The 15824-nt window shown below is 53.1% G+C and overlaps 2 protein-coding genes across 2 annotated transcripts; one reads left to right on the forward strand and one right to left on the reverse strand.

Moving 5' to 3' along the window:
• Positions 1–6: 6 nt before the first annotated feature.
• On the forward strand, positions 7–9277 carry crnkl1 (crooked neck pre-mRNA splicing factor 1). The gene is made up of 14 exons (XM_060040979.1): positions 7–211; positions 552–704; positions 1152–1243; positions 1815–1973; positions 2302–2468; positions 3201–3379; positions 3637–3807; positions 3933–4124; positions 4687–4746; positions 5028–5108; positions 5605–5844; positions 6254–6355; positions 7034–7282; positions 8022–9277. The coding sequence occupies exons 1-14, from the start codon at positions 164–166 to the stop codon at positions 9207–9209; spliced, it is 3081 nt and encodes a 1026-aa protein (XP_059896962.1). The 5' UTR covers positions 7–163; the 3' UTR covers positions 9210–9277.
• An 89-nt stretch (positions 9278–9366) lies between these two features.
• Positions 9367–15243, reverse strand: naa20 (N-alpha-acetyltransferase 20, NatB catalytic subunit). The gene is made up of 6 exons (XM_060040999.1): positions 15101–15243; positions 14917–14941; positions 13494–13584; positions 13245–13380; positions 10997–11142; positions 9367–9776 (listed from the first exon to the last, which is right to left on the reverse strand). Exons 1-6 carry the CDS (start codon positions 15151–15153, stop codon positions 9691–9693), a joined length of 537 nt encoding a protein of 178 aa, XP_059896982.1. The 5' UTR covers positions 15154–15243; the 3' UTR covers positions 9367–9690.
• Positions 15244–15824: the final 581 nt, after the last annotated feature.

Consider the following 15824-nt stretch of genomic DNA (forward strand, 5'->3'; position numbering starts at 1 on the left):
GGTCGCCGCGCGGAGCATCCTGGGTACTGTCATGGCGGCTCAGATCGGCGCTGTTTGTTAAACGTTGTTGTAGAATTCAAAAAAAGTATCCGTCCACCACATACACACACATCGGGTCTCCGGATCGTTTCCGAAGCTAGACGGTTGTGTGAATCCTGCCGACATGGCGTCCACGGCGGCCGGGAAGCAGAGGATCCCCAAAGTGGCGAAGGTAGGAGGAGACCCGGAGCACGAGCGTACGGAGTCGGCCGCTCGGTCTGCGCCGCGCTCTGCGCGTGAGAAGCCGCGAGAGAGGAACCCGAGCTGAGGAGGCTCCTCCGAGAGGAGGAGGGCTTCTCTAGAAGTGTTTCTAGCAAACATGCTGAGCTGAAACATAACTTTGATTTTATTATTTTTTACTTTAAAGTCATTGTCTGGTGCCATGTAGCATTAGCATCGCTGCTACAGGAAACTTGTAGGTTACTTCCACTTGTTGTGTAACGTGTGGAGATGATCCGAGCACACGAGAGATGACTGACCTTCTGAGTTCTGACGTGCGTGTCTGTCTGCAGGTGAAGAACAAAGCGCCGGCGGAAGTGCAGATCACCGCCGAGCAGCTGCTCCGCGAGGCCAAGGAGCGCGAGCTCGAGCTGCTGCCACCGCCACCCAAGCAGAAGATCACAGATGAAGAGGAGCTCAACGACTACAAGCTGAAGAAGAGGAAGGTACGGAGGTCCCTCAGTATCTCAGTGTTGAATGAAGGGATGGCTGTTCTTGTTTTGACACCAAGAGTTGGCTGTCGTTTTAACAATGAACGGTATCTAAAGCAGATCTTCATCATCATGTAAAGTAGACCTTCATCATCATCATCATTATGTCAAGTAGACCTTCATCATCATGTAAAGTAAACCTTCACCATCATCATGATGTAAAGTAGACCTTCATCATCATCATGATGTAAAGTAGACCTTCATCATCATCATCTTGATGTAAAGTGGACCTTCATCATCTTGATGTAAAGTGGACCTTCATCATCTTGATGTGAAGTGGACCTTCATCCTCCCACTGAGCCAGCTGCCTATGCAGACAGTGCATGTGTACATCTGCTCATAGTCACCGTTGGTCAGTCTATGAACATACACGCCCTGTAAAGCGCGCTCCTCTGCCTGCAGGGGTTTGAGGACAACATCCGCAAGAACCGAACGGTGATCAGCAACTGGATCAAGTACGCCCAATGGGAGGAGAGCCTGAAGGAGGTCCAAAGGTACGAGCTTCACATCCTGTCCCTGCTGCTTCTTACAGATGTTCCCATACTATCTTTTTCCCTTCCCGTTAGATTCAGATCCTTGTATCCGCCGACACCAAGTATAAACCGATACAGCATCTAGCATGGTTATCAGAATTAAATCATTTACATTTATAATCTATAATTAGAATCATACATTTGTATTCTTGTAGTTAAGCGTGGGCAGCCATGTTATTCCGACCTCCTAGCTCGAACGCACGTACAGTAGGTCTGAGACGACGCGTTTCCCGTTCCGACTTCCCACCTCTGGCCGTTGACGAACGCAGCACAGCACCGTAGTGATCGAGGGTCTCTGTATGAAAGGAGTCATGTGATCGAGGGTCTCTGTATGAAAGGAGTCATGTGATCGGATCGGAGCATACTTGCGTAAGCGCCGTTACCCGGTGCCGCACAAAATGCAGTACCAGTTTCCGATGCTGGTATCGGAAACAACTCTACTGCTTTGTTGACCTTTCAGCCCCCCCTAGCCCTGTCCGTCTCCCAGCAGCCTGCTCTGATGCCCTCCCCCCTCCGTGTTTGTGCCTCGCAGGGCGCGCTCCATCTACGAGCGTGCGCTGGACGTGGACCACCGCAACATCGCCCTCTGGCTGAAGTACGCCGAGATGGAGATGAAGAACCGGCAGGTGAACCACGCCCGCAACATCTGGGACCGCGCCATCACCATCCTGCCCCGCGTCAACCAGTTCTGGTACGTCCCCGCACATGACCCCCCCCCCCCCCCCCTACTGAGAGGTTCCGGGTTCAGACCCCCACAGCCTAGAGCAAGACCCAACCCCTACCTGCTGCCTAACGACCTGCACTCAAAAGTTTAACGTACGTCGTCTTGGATCAAAGTAGTCTCTTATAACTGTAAAAGGTCAATTAATAAAATCGTATACAACTTTTGTCATTGCATGGAATGGTTCTGTTGAGGTAACGTTTCAAAAAGTTTTAGTTTGAAATGCTTACCCACATTGAATGACATCATATGAGGCGTCCAATCAGAAGCAGCCCCTGACCCCCCCCCCCCCCCCCAGGTATAAGTACTCGTACATGGAGGAGATGCTGGGCAACGTGGCGGGCTGCCGGCAGGTGTTTGAGCGCTGGACGGAGTGGGAGCCAGAGGAGCAGGCCTGGCACTCCTACATCAACTTCGAGCTGCGCTACAAGGAGGTGGACAAGGCCCGCAGCATCTACGAGCGCTATATCCTTCATGTCCGGCGGGGTCTGGGCTGGGATGTGTGTCTGTGTGTTGGGATGTGTGTGTGTGTTGGGATGTGTGTGTCTTGGGGTGTGTGTCTGTGTTGGGATGTGTGTTGGAAAACGTTCGGTTTAAAGTGTGAGTGTAGATATAAGTTACGGCTATTATGGCCGGGCGTGTACATGGATTACAGCATTATGACGTATTCAAGGGTTTTGTAATGGTATAGTAGGAGAGGTTTGTAGGTTCAGGGACAATAGCCTGCTGCTGTAAAGCAGGAGAGGAGGCTGCTGTAAAGCAGGAGGGGAGGCTGCTGTAAAGCAGGAGGGGAGGCTGCTGTAAAGCAGGAGGGGAGGCTGCTGTAAAGCAGGAGGCTGCTGTAAAGCAGGAAAGGAGGCTGCTGTAAAGCGGGAGGCTGCTGTAAAGCGGGAGGCTGCTGTAAAGCGGGAGGCTGCTGTAAAGCGGGAGGCTGCTGTAAAGCAGGAGGGAGGCTGCTGTAAAGCAGGAGGGAGGCTGCTGTAAAGCAGGAGGGAGGCTGCTGTAAAGCAGGAGGGAGGCTGCTGTAAAGCAGGAGGGAGGCTGCTGTAAAGCAGGAGGGAGGCTGCTGTAAAGCAGGAGGGAGGCTGCTGTAAAGCAGGAGAGGAGGCTGCTGTAAAGCGGGAGGCTGCTGTATTAAAGCAGCAGGCTGCTGTAAAGTGTATCACGGTGCCGTGGGGCTCCTTAACCGCTCCGCACTCGTCCTGGTTCACCCCGACGTGAAGAACTGGATCAAGTACGCCCGCTTCGAGGACAAGCACGGCTACATCGCCCACGGCCGGCGAGTGTTCGAGCGCGCCGTGGAGTTCTTCGGCGAGGAGCACGTGGACGAGAGGCTGTTCGTGGCCTTCGCCCGCTTCGAGGAGATGCAGAAGGAGGTGGGCGGGGAGGACCAGAGTCACAGAGAATTACAGAATAATCATAGTCAATAGAAATGCATGTAAATGTACCAATATCCATTTTACGAAACTGAACTGAAGTGAGTCTTAACATTGTAACGGCGTAAACGGATGTGTCCTCTGGTGGCACCTGGATGGTCGGCCCCGCCCTGCCACTCCGGTACTGGATCCTCTGGTTCCCCTGAGCGCTCTGAGCGGTACTGAAGGGTTCCCCCCCTCCCCCCCCCCCCCTCCAGATGGAGCGCGTCCGGGTCATCTACAAGTACGCCCTGGAGCGGATCCCCAAGACGCAGGCCCAGGAGCTCTTCAAGAACTACACCATGTTCGAGAAGAAGTTCGGAGACCGCCGCGGCATCGAGGACGTCATCGTCAACAAGAGGAGGTTCCAGTACGAGGAGGAGGTCAAGGTAGGAGCACAGCCTCCTCGGGCTGGGGACACTGGTCGGACTGGGACCACTGGGGGTGATCGGAGAACACCTCCTCCGCTCTACCTCCTGAGCTAAGCTGTCCCTGCCCCCCCCACCCCCCCTAGGCTAACCCTCACAACTACGACGCCTGGTTCGACTACCTGCGCCTGGTGGAGAGTGATGCCGAGGCGGACGCGGTGAGGGACGTGTACGAGCGTGCCATCGCCAACATGCCCCCCATCCAGGAGAAGAGGCACTGGCGCCGCTACATCTACCTGTGGATCAACTACGCCCTCTACGAGGAGCTGGAGGTCAAGGTGGGGCAGCGGTCTGACCACCACCACCGTGGTGCCGTCGGGTGTACGGATGTTCCCGTACCAGGATCGGAAATTTCTCCGATACTTCTTAAATGCAGTCTGGGGTATCTGCGAGTACGCGAGTCTATGTGCTGATCCGATACCATCACGTGACGCGCTCCCTTACTACACAGACAACCTCAAACACTACGGCGTTATGCTGCGTTTGTTAACGGTCGGAGATGGAAAGTCGGAATAGGCAACGATCATCTCCGCTTAACTACAGTAATACAAATGTATTCAATGATCTAGTTCCGGAAAAAAATTGTGTGCAAGTGAACCGACTACACATTGCTGTCACCGTAAGAGAACCCTTCAATAAGAACGAGCGCTGTTAGTAGTTCCAATGCTAGATGCTGTATCGGTTTATACTCTGTCGGTACTCAGGATCAGGAATCTGAATCGGTCGCGGGACGGAACAAATGGTCTGGGAACATGTGTAGTCTGTGGCTGCCCTTCCTGCTGTCGGTCTGAGCTGCTCGGGGACCTTTAGTGAATATCAACCTCCTTCTCTTGTGGTCAGGACCCGGAGAGGACGCGACAGGTGTACCAGGCCTGTCTGGACCTCATCCCTCACAAGAAGGTACGTGATGTCCTGGGTTCAACCCCCTGTGCTCAGTGATCGAGTACCGCATGACATAGCCCTTTGAACTTTGACCTATTTAATGCATAACTACTCGACCCGCTGACCTCTGACCCTTCGGCGTTGGTTCGACGGCGTTGGCTCGGAGTGGCAGGACGTTTGGTGGGATAACGTGATCAGACGCATGCGGTTAGCGTGTTGCCCTGTCCCAGTGGGGGGGGGGTCTGCGTGTCCTCAGCCTGTCCTCAGTGTTAGCGTCTGACCCTGACCTCCTCCCCCAGTTCACCTTCGCCAAGATGTGGCTCCTCTACAGCCAGTTCGAGATCCGCCAGAAGAACCTTCCCGCCGCCCGCAGGGGCCTGGTGAGACATGCTAACACAGCTAGCGGCTAACACACAGCTAGCGGCCGACGCAAAGCTAGCGGCTGACGCAAAGCTAGCGGCTGACACCCAGCCAGCAGCTGACACCCAGCTAGCGGCTGACACACAACTAGCGCACACAGCTAGCGCACACAGCTAGCGGCTGACATACAGCTAGCGCACACAGCTAGCGGCTGACACACAGCTAGCGCACACAGCTAGCGGCTGACACACAACTAGCGCACACAGCTAGCGCACACAGCTAGCGGCTGACATACAGCTAGCGCACACAGCTAGCGGCTGACACACAGCTAGCGCACACAGCTAGCGGCTGACACACAGCTAGCGCACACAGCTAGCGGCTGACACGCAACTAGCGGCTGACGCACAGCTAGCGGCTGACACGGCCTCACCTACCACCAGCTAATGGCCGACAAATGAGCTAAATAAGGTAACAGCCTCTGGAGTGGCCCATCAACCTTTGACCTCTGACCCCCAGGGCTCGGCCATCGGGAAGTGCCCCAAGAACAAGCTGTTCAAGGGCTACATCGAGCTGGAGCTGCAGCTGCGCGAGTTCGACCGCTGCCGGAAGCTGTACCAGAAGTACCTGGAGTTCAGCCCCGAGAACTGCTCCACCTGGATCAAGTTCGCCGAGCTGGAGACCATCCTGGGCGACGTGGAGCGAGCCCGCGCCATCTTCGAGCTCGCCATCGGACAGCCCCGCCTGGACATGCCCGAGGTAGGGGGGGGGGGGCTACAGTTCGATAGTTCTATGGGCGGCGTGGGGCTCAGGAGGTAGAGCGGGTCGGCTGGTAACCAGAAGGTAGCTAGTTCGATCCCCGGCTCCTCCTAGCTGAGTGTCGATGTGTCCCCGAGCGAGACGCCTCCCCCTGACTGCCCCTGACCAGCCGGCTGTCGCAGGGCGACAGCCGGCTGGTCAGGGGCAGTCAGGGGGAGGCGTCCCTGAGCGAGACGCCTCACCCTGACTTCTCCCGACCAGCTGGCTGTCGCCCTGCGTGGGCGACTCCGCCATCGGTGTGTGAATGAACGGGTGGCGATATTATGACGCGCTTTGAGCGGATAGTCGCAGTCCTTTAACCACAGTCTACCGGTCGCCCCCGTACCCTAACGTCTCTGCCGCTCCGCAGGTGCTGTGGAAGTCCTACATCGACTTTGAGATCGAGCAGGAGGAGTTCGACCACACCAGGGACCTGTACCAGAGACTGCTGCAGCGCACCCAGCACGTTAAGGTAAGGATACACACACCTAGCACGCTAAGGTAAGGATACACACACCTAGCACGCTAACGCTAAACACACCCAGCGCGTTAAGGTAAGGATACACACACCTAGCACGCTAACGCTAAACACACCTAGCGCGTTAAGGTAAGGATACACACACCTAGCACGCTAAGGTAAGGATACACACACCTAGCACGCTAACGCTAAACACACCTAGCGCGTTAAGGTAAGGATACACAGACCTAGCACGTTAAGGATACACACACCTAGCACGCTAAGGTAAGGATACACACACCTAGCACGCTAACGCTAAACACACCTAGCACGTTAAGGTAAGGATACACACACCTAGCACGCTAAGGTAAGGATACACACACCTAGCACGCTAACGCTAAACACACCTAGCACGTTAAGGTAAGGATACTCACACCTAGCACGTTAAGGTAAGGATACACACACCTAGCACGTTAAGGTAACGCTACACACACCTAGCATGCTAAGGTAACGCTACACAGACCTAGCACGCTAAGGTAACGCTACACACACCTAGCACGCTAAGGTAACGCTACACACACCTAGCACGCTAAGGTAACGCTACACACACCTAGCACGGTAAAGTAAGACTAGGCACTCCCAGCTCTGCTAACCTCCCCCCCGCTCCGCTGACCCCTGACCTCTGACCCCCAGGTCTGGATCAGCTTCGCTAAGTTCGAGCTGTCGGTGGAGGCGCCGCAGCGGCTGCAGCGCAGCCGGCAGATCTACGAGGAGGCCAACAAGAGCATGAGGAGCTGTGAGGAGAAGGAGGAGCGGCTGATGCTCATGGAGGCGTGGCGCGACCTGGAGGCCGCCTTCGGCTCGGACGAGGACCTGGAGCGGGTCTCCAAGCTGCTCCCCGAGAAGGTCAAGAAGAGGAGGAAGCTGACCGCCGAGGACGGGGTAGGAGCCCGCTGCCGCGTTGGCCTGCTCGCTCATTGGGCGTCCAATCGGGACGAGGGCTCAGTCGTGACCTCACACTGATTCACTGTCGTTTAGGAACTTTGACGATTGATTTAGGGGGGGACTCGATTGATAAAAGAGAAACTAGCATCAAAGCGCTTTTCACAGAGTGGTCAACGTAGCCACAGTCAGCCACTGTGATGTTGCCTGGTACCCCGTAGGGCCCTGTAACGCGTGGTGTAACGTACCGAGCGTGGTGTAACGTACCGAGCGTGGTGTAACGTACCGAGCGTGGTGTAACAGACAGGGGGTGTACCGTGTGGTGTAACGTACCGAGCGTGGTGTAACAGACAGGGGGTGTACCGTGTGTTGTAACGTAGAGCGTGGTGTAACAGACTGAGGGGTGTACCGGGCGTGGTGTAACAGACTGAGGGGTGTACCGTGTGTTGTAACGTAGAGCGTGGTGTAACAGACTGAGGGGTGTACCGTGTGTTGTAACGTAGAGCGTGGTGTAACAGACTGAGGGGTGTACCGGGCGTGGTGTAACGTACCGAGCGTGGTGTAACAGACTGAGGGGTGTACCGTGTGTTGTAACGTACCGAGCGTGGTGTAACAGACAGGGGGTGTACCGTGTGTTGTAACGTACCGAGCGTGGTGTAACAGACTGAGGGGTGTACCGAGCGTGGTGTAACGTACCGAGCGTGGTGTAACAGACTGAGGGGTGTACCGTGTGTTGCAGTCGGACGCGGGCTGGGAGGAGTACTACGACTACATCTTCCCCGAGGACGCGGCTAACCAGCCCAACCTCAAGCTGCTGGCCATGGCCAAGATGTGGAAGAGGCAGCAGCAGGCGGAGGACGAGGACGAGGAGGAGGCGGAGGACAAGGACGAGGAGGACGAGGAGAAGGAGGACGAGGAGAAGGAGGACGAGGAGAAGGAGGACGAGGAGAAGGAGGACAAGGAGAAGGACGAGGAGGCGGTGGACATGGAGGACAAGGAGAAGGACGACGAGGAGGAGGCCCCAGCAGAAGGAAAACCTCAGGAGGAGGGGGAGGAAGGAGAGGCATCGTCAGAGAAGCCCGCCGGCAAATCAACGGCTGAAGACCCAGAAGACCCCAGGGGGGAGGAGAAGGAGAAGTCGAGGGGAGAGGAGAGGCACAATGGGGAGGAGGAGAGGCAGCCTAGGGAGGAGGAGAAGGAGAAGGAGAGGAAGCCTAGGGAGGAGGAGATGGAGATGGAGATGGAGAAGGAGAGGAAGCCTAGGGAGGAGGAGAGGAAGCCTAGGGAGGAGGAGAGGGAGAGGAAGCCTAGGGAGGAGGAGAGGAAGCCTAGGGAGGAGGAGAGGGAGAGGCCCAGGAGGGAGGAGAGGAGCAGGGGTGAGGAGAGGGAGAGATCTAGGGGTGAGGAGAGGGAGAGATCTAGGGGTGAGGAGAGGGAGAGATCTAGGGGTGAGGAGAGGGAGAGATCTCGGGGTGAGGAGAGGGAGAGGCAGCCTAGGGAGGGGGAGAGGCCTAGGAGGGGTGAGGAGAGGGAGAGGGAGAGGAGCCGGGGTGAGGAGAGGAAGAGACCTAGGGGTGAGGAGAAGCAGTCTAGGGGTGAGGAGAAGCAGCCTAGGGGTGAGGAGAAGCAGTCTAGGGGTGAGGAGAAGCAGCCTAGGGGTGAGGAGAAGCAGTCTAGGGGTGAGGAGAAGCAGCCTAGGGGTGAGGAGAAGCAGTCTAGGGGTGAGGAGAAGCAGCCTAGGGGGGAGGAGAAGCAGCCTAGGGGTGAGGAGAAGCAGCCTAGGGGTGAGGAGAAGCAGCCTAGGGGGGAGGAGAAGCAGCCTAGGGGGGAGAAGCCTGCCCCTGATGGCAGTAGCAGTAGCAGCAGCAGCGGCAGCAGCAGCAGCAGCGATAGTGATGAGGAGGGTTCTGGCCAGAAGAAGGAGTAGCTTACACCGTCTCGGGGAGTCTCACCATGTGGGGTGGGGTATGTGAGGGAGGGGTCTTCACAATGTGGGGTGGGGTATGTGAGGGAGGGGTCTTCACAATGTGGGGGGGGGGGGTCTTCAATCTCTGTTTTTTTTTTTATAACGAAACCAACGATACTGGCCTTAGAGCGATCTTTATTGTCCATGTTTGTATCTGTGAATCCACTGTAAATACACACCTCTTCAACAACAAACTTGCATTATTTCACAAAACATTTCCTCAGGAACTTTGTGGTAACAAATGTGAACTCTACTTGTATAAAAGAAGTTTGAGGGTCCGTGGGTAACCAGTGTCTGACTGAACGAGCGGACAGGAAGCCAGACCAACACCACTTCCTGTCGTATTTACCTATGTACAGTAACGCAATGAGCGGTCATTATGTCCTCTGGTCTCACGGGGTCAGGGGTAACTATGACCTCACAGGGTGGGGGGGGTCAGGGGTCACTCGATGTCCTCCGGCCTGACGGGGTGGGGCAGAGGGATGATAGACCTCTTCTCCGTGTCCCGGGAGAGCGCCTTCCTCATGTCTGCAACACAGAGCAGAACGAGCAGAACGTCAGACCGGTTCAACACGGTGGTGGAACACGTCTGAAGAAGCAATAGACCTGAAGGATAAATGTCTACGGGAAATAACACGGGGCTTAGAATGATCGTACATAACAAACTGTAGGTGGCGAAGAAGTAAAAGCTGCACACGTTTTGAACCACTTTTTTTTTTCCATCTAGTTTGACAGGGTTTGATTTTCGGTGGCGTTAAAGTAGTAAAGGATTATTAATGCTACTTTAAAAAGGCACCGACAATCCAAAACCTCAGTGGAAACTAGATGGAAGAAGTGTGTAGTTCAAAACGTGCCGCAGCTTTTACTTCTTCGCCGCCTACAGAGTTTGTTATGCACGATCATTCTAAACGCAGTGTTACTACGCATAGACATCTGACCGAGGTCACTCCATAAGGTCGCCTCGATCCATCCGGAGTGCATGGTGCGGTTTATATAGACCCTATATCAGGGATGGGGAACTTTCATGATAAAGAGGGCCACATTTTTCATCATAACCATCGGAGGGCCACATGACTGCACACTTCAACTAAACGTGAGCTGAGAGAAGCTACACAATTTAGAATTTGGTAGATATGATTTCCTGTATTCTGGTGCATTTTGGGGATGGCCACTACCTAAAAAATCATCCAGAATCATAACCTATGTACGGTTTGTTGATTGAACCAACATACATTCATTTCATGTTTTCCATGCTCAAACAGCCACATGAATGGTCAGTATTTGTATCAGTGCAAAGGGCTCACATACATCATTCAATGAAGTCAAAAAACTGAAAAACAGTGGCCCAACATTAAGTGCAACAACTCAATGAACTCAAACCCAACCAGCAGTTGTGGTAGTTGTAGTGGCGACTTAAGTGGATATCTTCAATGACTGATATCGCTTCTAAGCAAACTAGACGCATGGGTTTGCCTTCGAATTCTATGAATTCTTCTCATCTTTCTTGACCGAGTTTTCTGTAACTCGATCAATTATTATTATTTATTTTTTTTAATCATTTTTTTAATTATGTGCGGGCCTGACTTGAGTGAGGATGCGGGCCGCACTAAGTGAGGATGCTCCCTCGGAGGGAGTTATTCTTCAGAGGTCTATATAAACCGCACCATGCACTCCGGATGGATCGAGGCGACCTCATGGAGTGAACGGTGGCGGTGAACGAGCGGAGTGGGGTGGGGGTGACGTCCTACCGTAGGCGTCTTCGTCGGGGTCCCCGTTGCTGGCCGAGTAGTACTCTATGACGGTGCGGTACACGCTGTAGCCCAGCTGCTTGTACATGCTCACCGCTACCTGGTTGGAGACGCGCACAAACAGGTCCACGAAGAACCCGCCCTTCCTGCAACGCCACAGAACGGTTAGAGCATCTGGTCACCGTACTGTTACTGTACTGTTAGAGCATCTGGTCACCGTACTGTTACTGTACTGTTACTGTACTGTTAGAGCATCTGGTCACCGGACTGTTACTGTACTGTTAGAGCATCTAGTCACCGTACTGTTACTGTACTGTTACTGTACTGTTACTGTACTGTTACTGTACTGTTAGAGCGTCTGGTCACCGTACTGTTACTGTACTGTTACTGTACTGTTACTGTACTGTCAGAGCATCTAGTCACCGTACTGTTACTGTACTGTTACTGTACTGTTAGAGCATCTAGTCACCGTACTGTTACTGTACTGTTAGAGCATCTGGTCACCGTACTGTTACTGTACTGTTAGAGCATCTGGTCACCGTACTGTTACTGTACTGTTACTGTACTGTTAGAGCATCTGGTCACCGTACTGTTACTGTTACTGTACTGTCAGAGCGTCTGGTCACCGGACTGTTACTGTACTGTTAGAGCATCTGGTCACCGTACTGTTACTGTACTGTTACTGTACTGTTACTGTACTGTTAGAGCGTCTAGTCACCGTACTGTTACTGTACTGTTACTGTACTGTTACTGTACTGTTAGAGCGTCTAGTCACCGTACTGTTACTGTACTGTTACTGTACTGTTACTGTACTGTCAGAGCGTCTGGTCACCGTACTGTTACTGTACTGTTAGAGCATCTGGTCACCGTACTGTTACTGTACTGTTAGAGCGTCTGGTCACCGTACTGTTACTGTACTGTTAGAGCATCTGGTCACCGTACTGTTACTGTACTGTTACTGTACTGTTAGAGCGTCTGGTCACCGTACTGTTACTGTACTGTTAGAGCATCTAGTCACCGTACTGTTACTGTACTGTTACTGTACTGTTACTGTACTGTTAGAGCGTCTGGTCACCGTACTGTTACTGTACTGTTAGAGCGTCTGGTCACCGTACTGTTACTGTACTGTTACTGTACTGTTAGAGCATCTAGTCACCGTACTGTTACTGTACTGTTACTGTACTGTTAGAGCATCTAGTCACCGTACTGTTACTGTACTGTTACTGTACTGTTAGAGCGTCTGGTCACCGTACTGTTACTGTACTGTTAGAGCATCTAGTCACCGTACTGTTACTGTACTGTTACTGTACTGTTAGAGCGTCTGGTCACCGTACTGTTACTGTACTGTTACTGTACTGTTAGAGCGTCTGGTCACCGTACTGTTACTGTACTGTTACTGTACTGTTAGAGCATCTGGTCACCGTACTGTTACTGTACTGTTACTGTACTGTTAGAGCATCTAGTCACCGTACTGTTACTGTACTGTTAGAGCGTCTGGTCACCGTACTGTTACTGTACTGTTACTGTACTGTTAGAGCATCTGGTCACCGTACTGTTACTGTACTGTTAGAGCGTCTGGTCACCGTACTGTTACTGTACTGTTACTGTACTATTAGAGCGTCTGGTCACCGTACTGTTACTGTACTGTTAGAGCATCTGGTCACCGTACTGTTACTGTACTGTTAGAGCGTCTGGTCACCGTACTGTTACCGTACTGTTACTGTACTGTTACTGTACTGTTAGAGCGTCTGGTCACCGTACTGTTACTGTACTGTTACTGTACTGTTAGAGCGTCTGGTCACCGTACTGTTACTGTACTGTTACTGTACTGTTAGAGCATCTGGTCACACTGTATGGCTCGAGCATTAAGACACACTATACCGTGCTGCTACTATATCTTCCAATTATCTTGGAGCATTCAGTCACGCAATACCATGACTACATGTTACAATACTACATGTTACAATACCATTACTACATGTTACAATACTACATGTTACAATACCATTACTACATGTTACAATACCATTACTACATGTTACAATACCATTACTACATGTTACAATACCATTACTACATGTTACAATACCATTACTACATGTTTCAATACCATTGCTACATGTTGTAATAGCATTGCTACGTTACAATACTATTACTATTACTACGTTACAATACTCGTCCTACTAAACGTGCCCTACTCGACAGCCACTCCGAGCCCTATCCTCCGGTCGCCGTGACGACCACGCACCTCTCGGAGATCTCCTCCAGCATGTCCATCAGCTTGGCGGCCAGGCCCAGCCGCCGGAACTCGGGCGCCACCGACAGTGCCGTCACGTGGCCGTGCCAGTCCTCCCGCGCCACCGAGCCCTCCGCCTTCCCCATGACTGGAGGGGGGGGGGGGGGGGGGGGGGGTACGACAAAACACCTCAGCTCCCGTTCAAACGCTCACGGCAGACGGACGGACGGACGGACGGACGGACGGACGGACGGTACTCACTGTAGCCCATCAGCTCTCCACCCGGCGCCTCGGCCACGATGAAGTACTCGGGCCAGTGGGCGAGGTACTGGAGGTAGAAGGGGATCCCATACTGGGGGACAGTTAGGGAGCCTTCCCAGTACAGTGCAATGGTTTAAAGAGATCACAATTAACCCTCTGGGGAGACCAGGGAAGAGGGGTACAGACCCCCTAGGGAGAGGGGTAAGGACCCCTCGGAAGAGGGGTACAGACCCCCTAGGGAGAGGGGCAAGGACCCCTAGGAAGAGGGGTACAGACCCCCTAGGGAGAGGGGCAAGGACCCCTAGGAAGAGGGGTACAGACCCCCTAGGGAGAGGGGTAAGGAGGACCCTTAGGAAGAGGGGTACAGACCCCCTAGGGAGAGGGGTAAGGACCCCTCGGAAGAGGGGTACAGACCCCCTAGGGAGAGGGGTAAGGACCCCTCGGAAGAGGGGTACAGACCCCCTAGGGAGAGGGGTAAGGAGGACCCTTAGGAAGAGGGGTACAGACCCCCTAGGGAGAGGGGTAAGGACCCCTCGGAAGAGGGGTACAGACCCCCTAGGGAGAGGGGTAAGGACCCCTAGGAAGAGGGGTACAGACCCCCTAGGGAGAGGGGTAAGGAGGACCCTTAGGAAGAGGGGTACAGACCCCCTAGGGAGAGGGGTAAGGACCCCTCGGAAGAGGGGTACAGACCCCCTAGGGAGAGGGGTAAGGACCCTTAGGAAGAGGGGTACAGACCCCCTAGGGAGAGGGGTAAGGACCCCTCGGAAGAGGGGTACAGACCCCCTAGGGAGAGGGGTAAGGAGGACCCTTAGGAAGAGGGGTACAGACCCCCTAGGGAGAGGGGTAGACTTACCCTAGAGGCAGGTTCCTGGGGGGACCTTGTGAATTCCTACACAACTGAATTTACGATGTAAATTATCAATAGTTGTCGGGTAATGTAATATATGTTGATTGTTCATGATCAAAAAAGGTAGTAAGTGTGAAGAGAAATGGGTCCATTTAAAACGCCTAGACCAATACAATACAGTATTACTGATGATGCTTCGTGAAATAGTATTAGTGGACAGGGAAACAGTGTTTTGGTGAGGGGTGATTGAGTGACAGGATGTGATGGAACCACGGGGTGAGACGTAGGACATGAGACCATCTGGTAAACACTCATGCTCATCTTCACCCCATCTAGGTAACTGTTGACACCATGATGGATATCGTTATCGATTAGGAGGACGGTGAATACGTTGGATGTCCCAGTACAATACTTAATTAACCCGGCAGCCAATCAGAACCCTAACCACACTTGACCTGAATAACTGATTAAACAAACCGATTCCCCCCGCTAGGCTTAAGCTAAGCCGGCCGGACCTCATCCCCTCCCGCCGCCCACCCAGCACCCAGCAGCCTGCAACCTGCAGCGGGAGGATACGGTCTCCGTCAGCGGGTCCAGGTTGCTGTTGGGACACAAGAGAGGAGACCCGGGTCACACAAGCTGTCCACAGGGGGACCTCGCCGTCCCGTCCCCCGCAGTGGGAACGACCCGCAACCGCAGCGAGCCACAAACACACACCCACGCACTCATCAGCAGAAGGGATTCACAGCGGCGGACTCACATGTTGTTGAATTTGAACAAGTCATCGCAGGTGAAAGCCCGTAAAGTTGTCATCTCGGCCGGGTTACTGGTCCTTTAACCTCGCGGAGGAAGCCTTGAAGGGGGATTTTAGAGCAGCGGGAGTAACAGGGGGGCGCCCTCTGCCGTCGCGGAGGGGAAACGCGTTTCTACGCTTTTGGAATCGACACCTGCGGTTGGATTATGATAAAATAATATGCGATGAGATGAGGAAAAAAATAAATAATCTATATATATATACAGGGACTAAATCAATTGTATAAAAAAAATTGATGCAAAAATAAAGAATCATTATCGACCTGCTTTATTGTCAATTCAAAATTAAGTGCCAGACAAAGAGAGGAATCGAAATTGCGTTTGTCTCTGTCCCACGGTGCAATAGGTAGAAAAGTAGGTAAAAAAATACGTAAGGATTATTTATAATAAATAAGTTCTAAATAGTGCTAAATAATTCTGAATACTGCAACGGTAGGCAAAACAAAACGGTCAAACAAAACGGTATTTATACAATAAAGTAAAAAAAGTAAATGGGCCAGGGTTCTGAGGGGCAAATGGGAGGTGGTTTCAGAGTCCAGAGTTCATGGGGGCAGAAGGGAGGGAAGGGAGAGACGGGAGAGAGTTGAGCTTCCTGACAGCCTGGTGGAAAAAAATCTGTTTCCCAGTGTAGTGGAGCCGGCCTGGAGGCTGCGGAGCGTCTCCCAGGTGAC

This window comes from Gadus macrocephalus, chromosome 21 (genome assembly GCF_031168955.1).
Source record: "Gadus macrocephalus chromosome 21, ASM3116895v1".
Classification (NCBI taxonomy): domain Eukaryota; kingdom Metazoa; phylum Chordata; class Actinopteri; order Gadiformes; family Gadidae; genus Gadus; species Gadus macrocephalus.

Coding starts and splice junctions, on each gene's coding strand:
- crnkl1 (XM_060040979.1), top strand. CDS start 164: ATGGCGTCCACGGCGGCCGGGAAGCAGAGGATCCCCAAAGTGGCGAAG. Junction 3,380..3,636: donor TCGAGGAGATGCAGAAGGAG/GTGGGCGGGGAG, acceptor CCCCCCCTCCAG/ATGGAGCGCGTCCGGGTCAT. Junction 4,747..5,027: donor ACCTCATCCCTCACAAGAAG/GTACGTGATGTC, acceptor CTCCTCCCCCAG/TTCACCTTCGCCAAGATGTG.
- naa20 (XM_060040999.1), bottom strand. CDS start 15,153: ATGACAACTTTACGGGCTTTCACCTGCGATGACTTGTTCAAATTCAAC. Junction 14,942..15,100: donor TTGTTCAAATTCAACAACAT/GTGAGTCCGCCG, acceptor GTGTCCCAACAG/CAACCTGGACCCGCTGACGG. Junction 11,143..13,244: donor CTGGAGGAGATCTCCGAGAG/GTGCGTGGTCGT, acceptor GTGGCGTTGCAG/GAAGGGCGGGTTCTTCGTGG.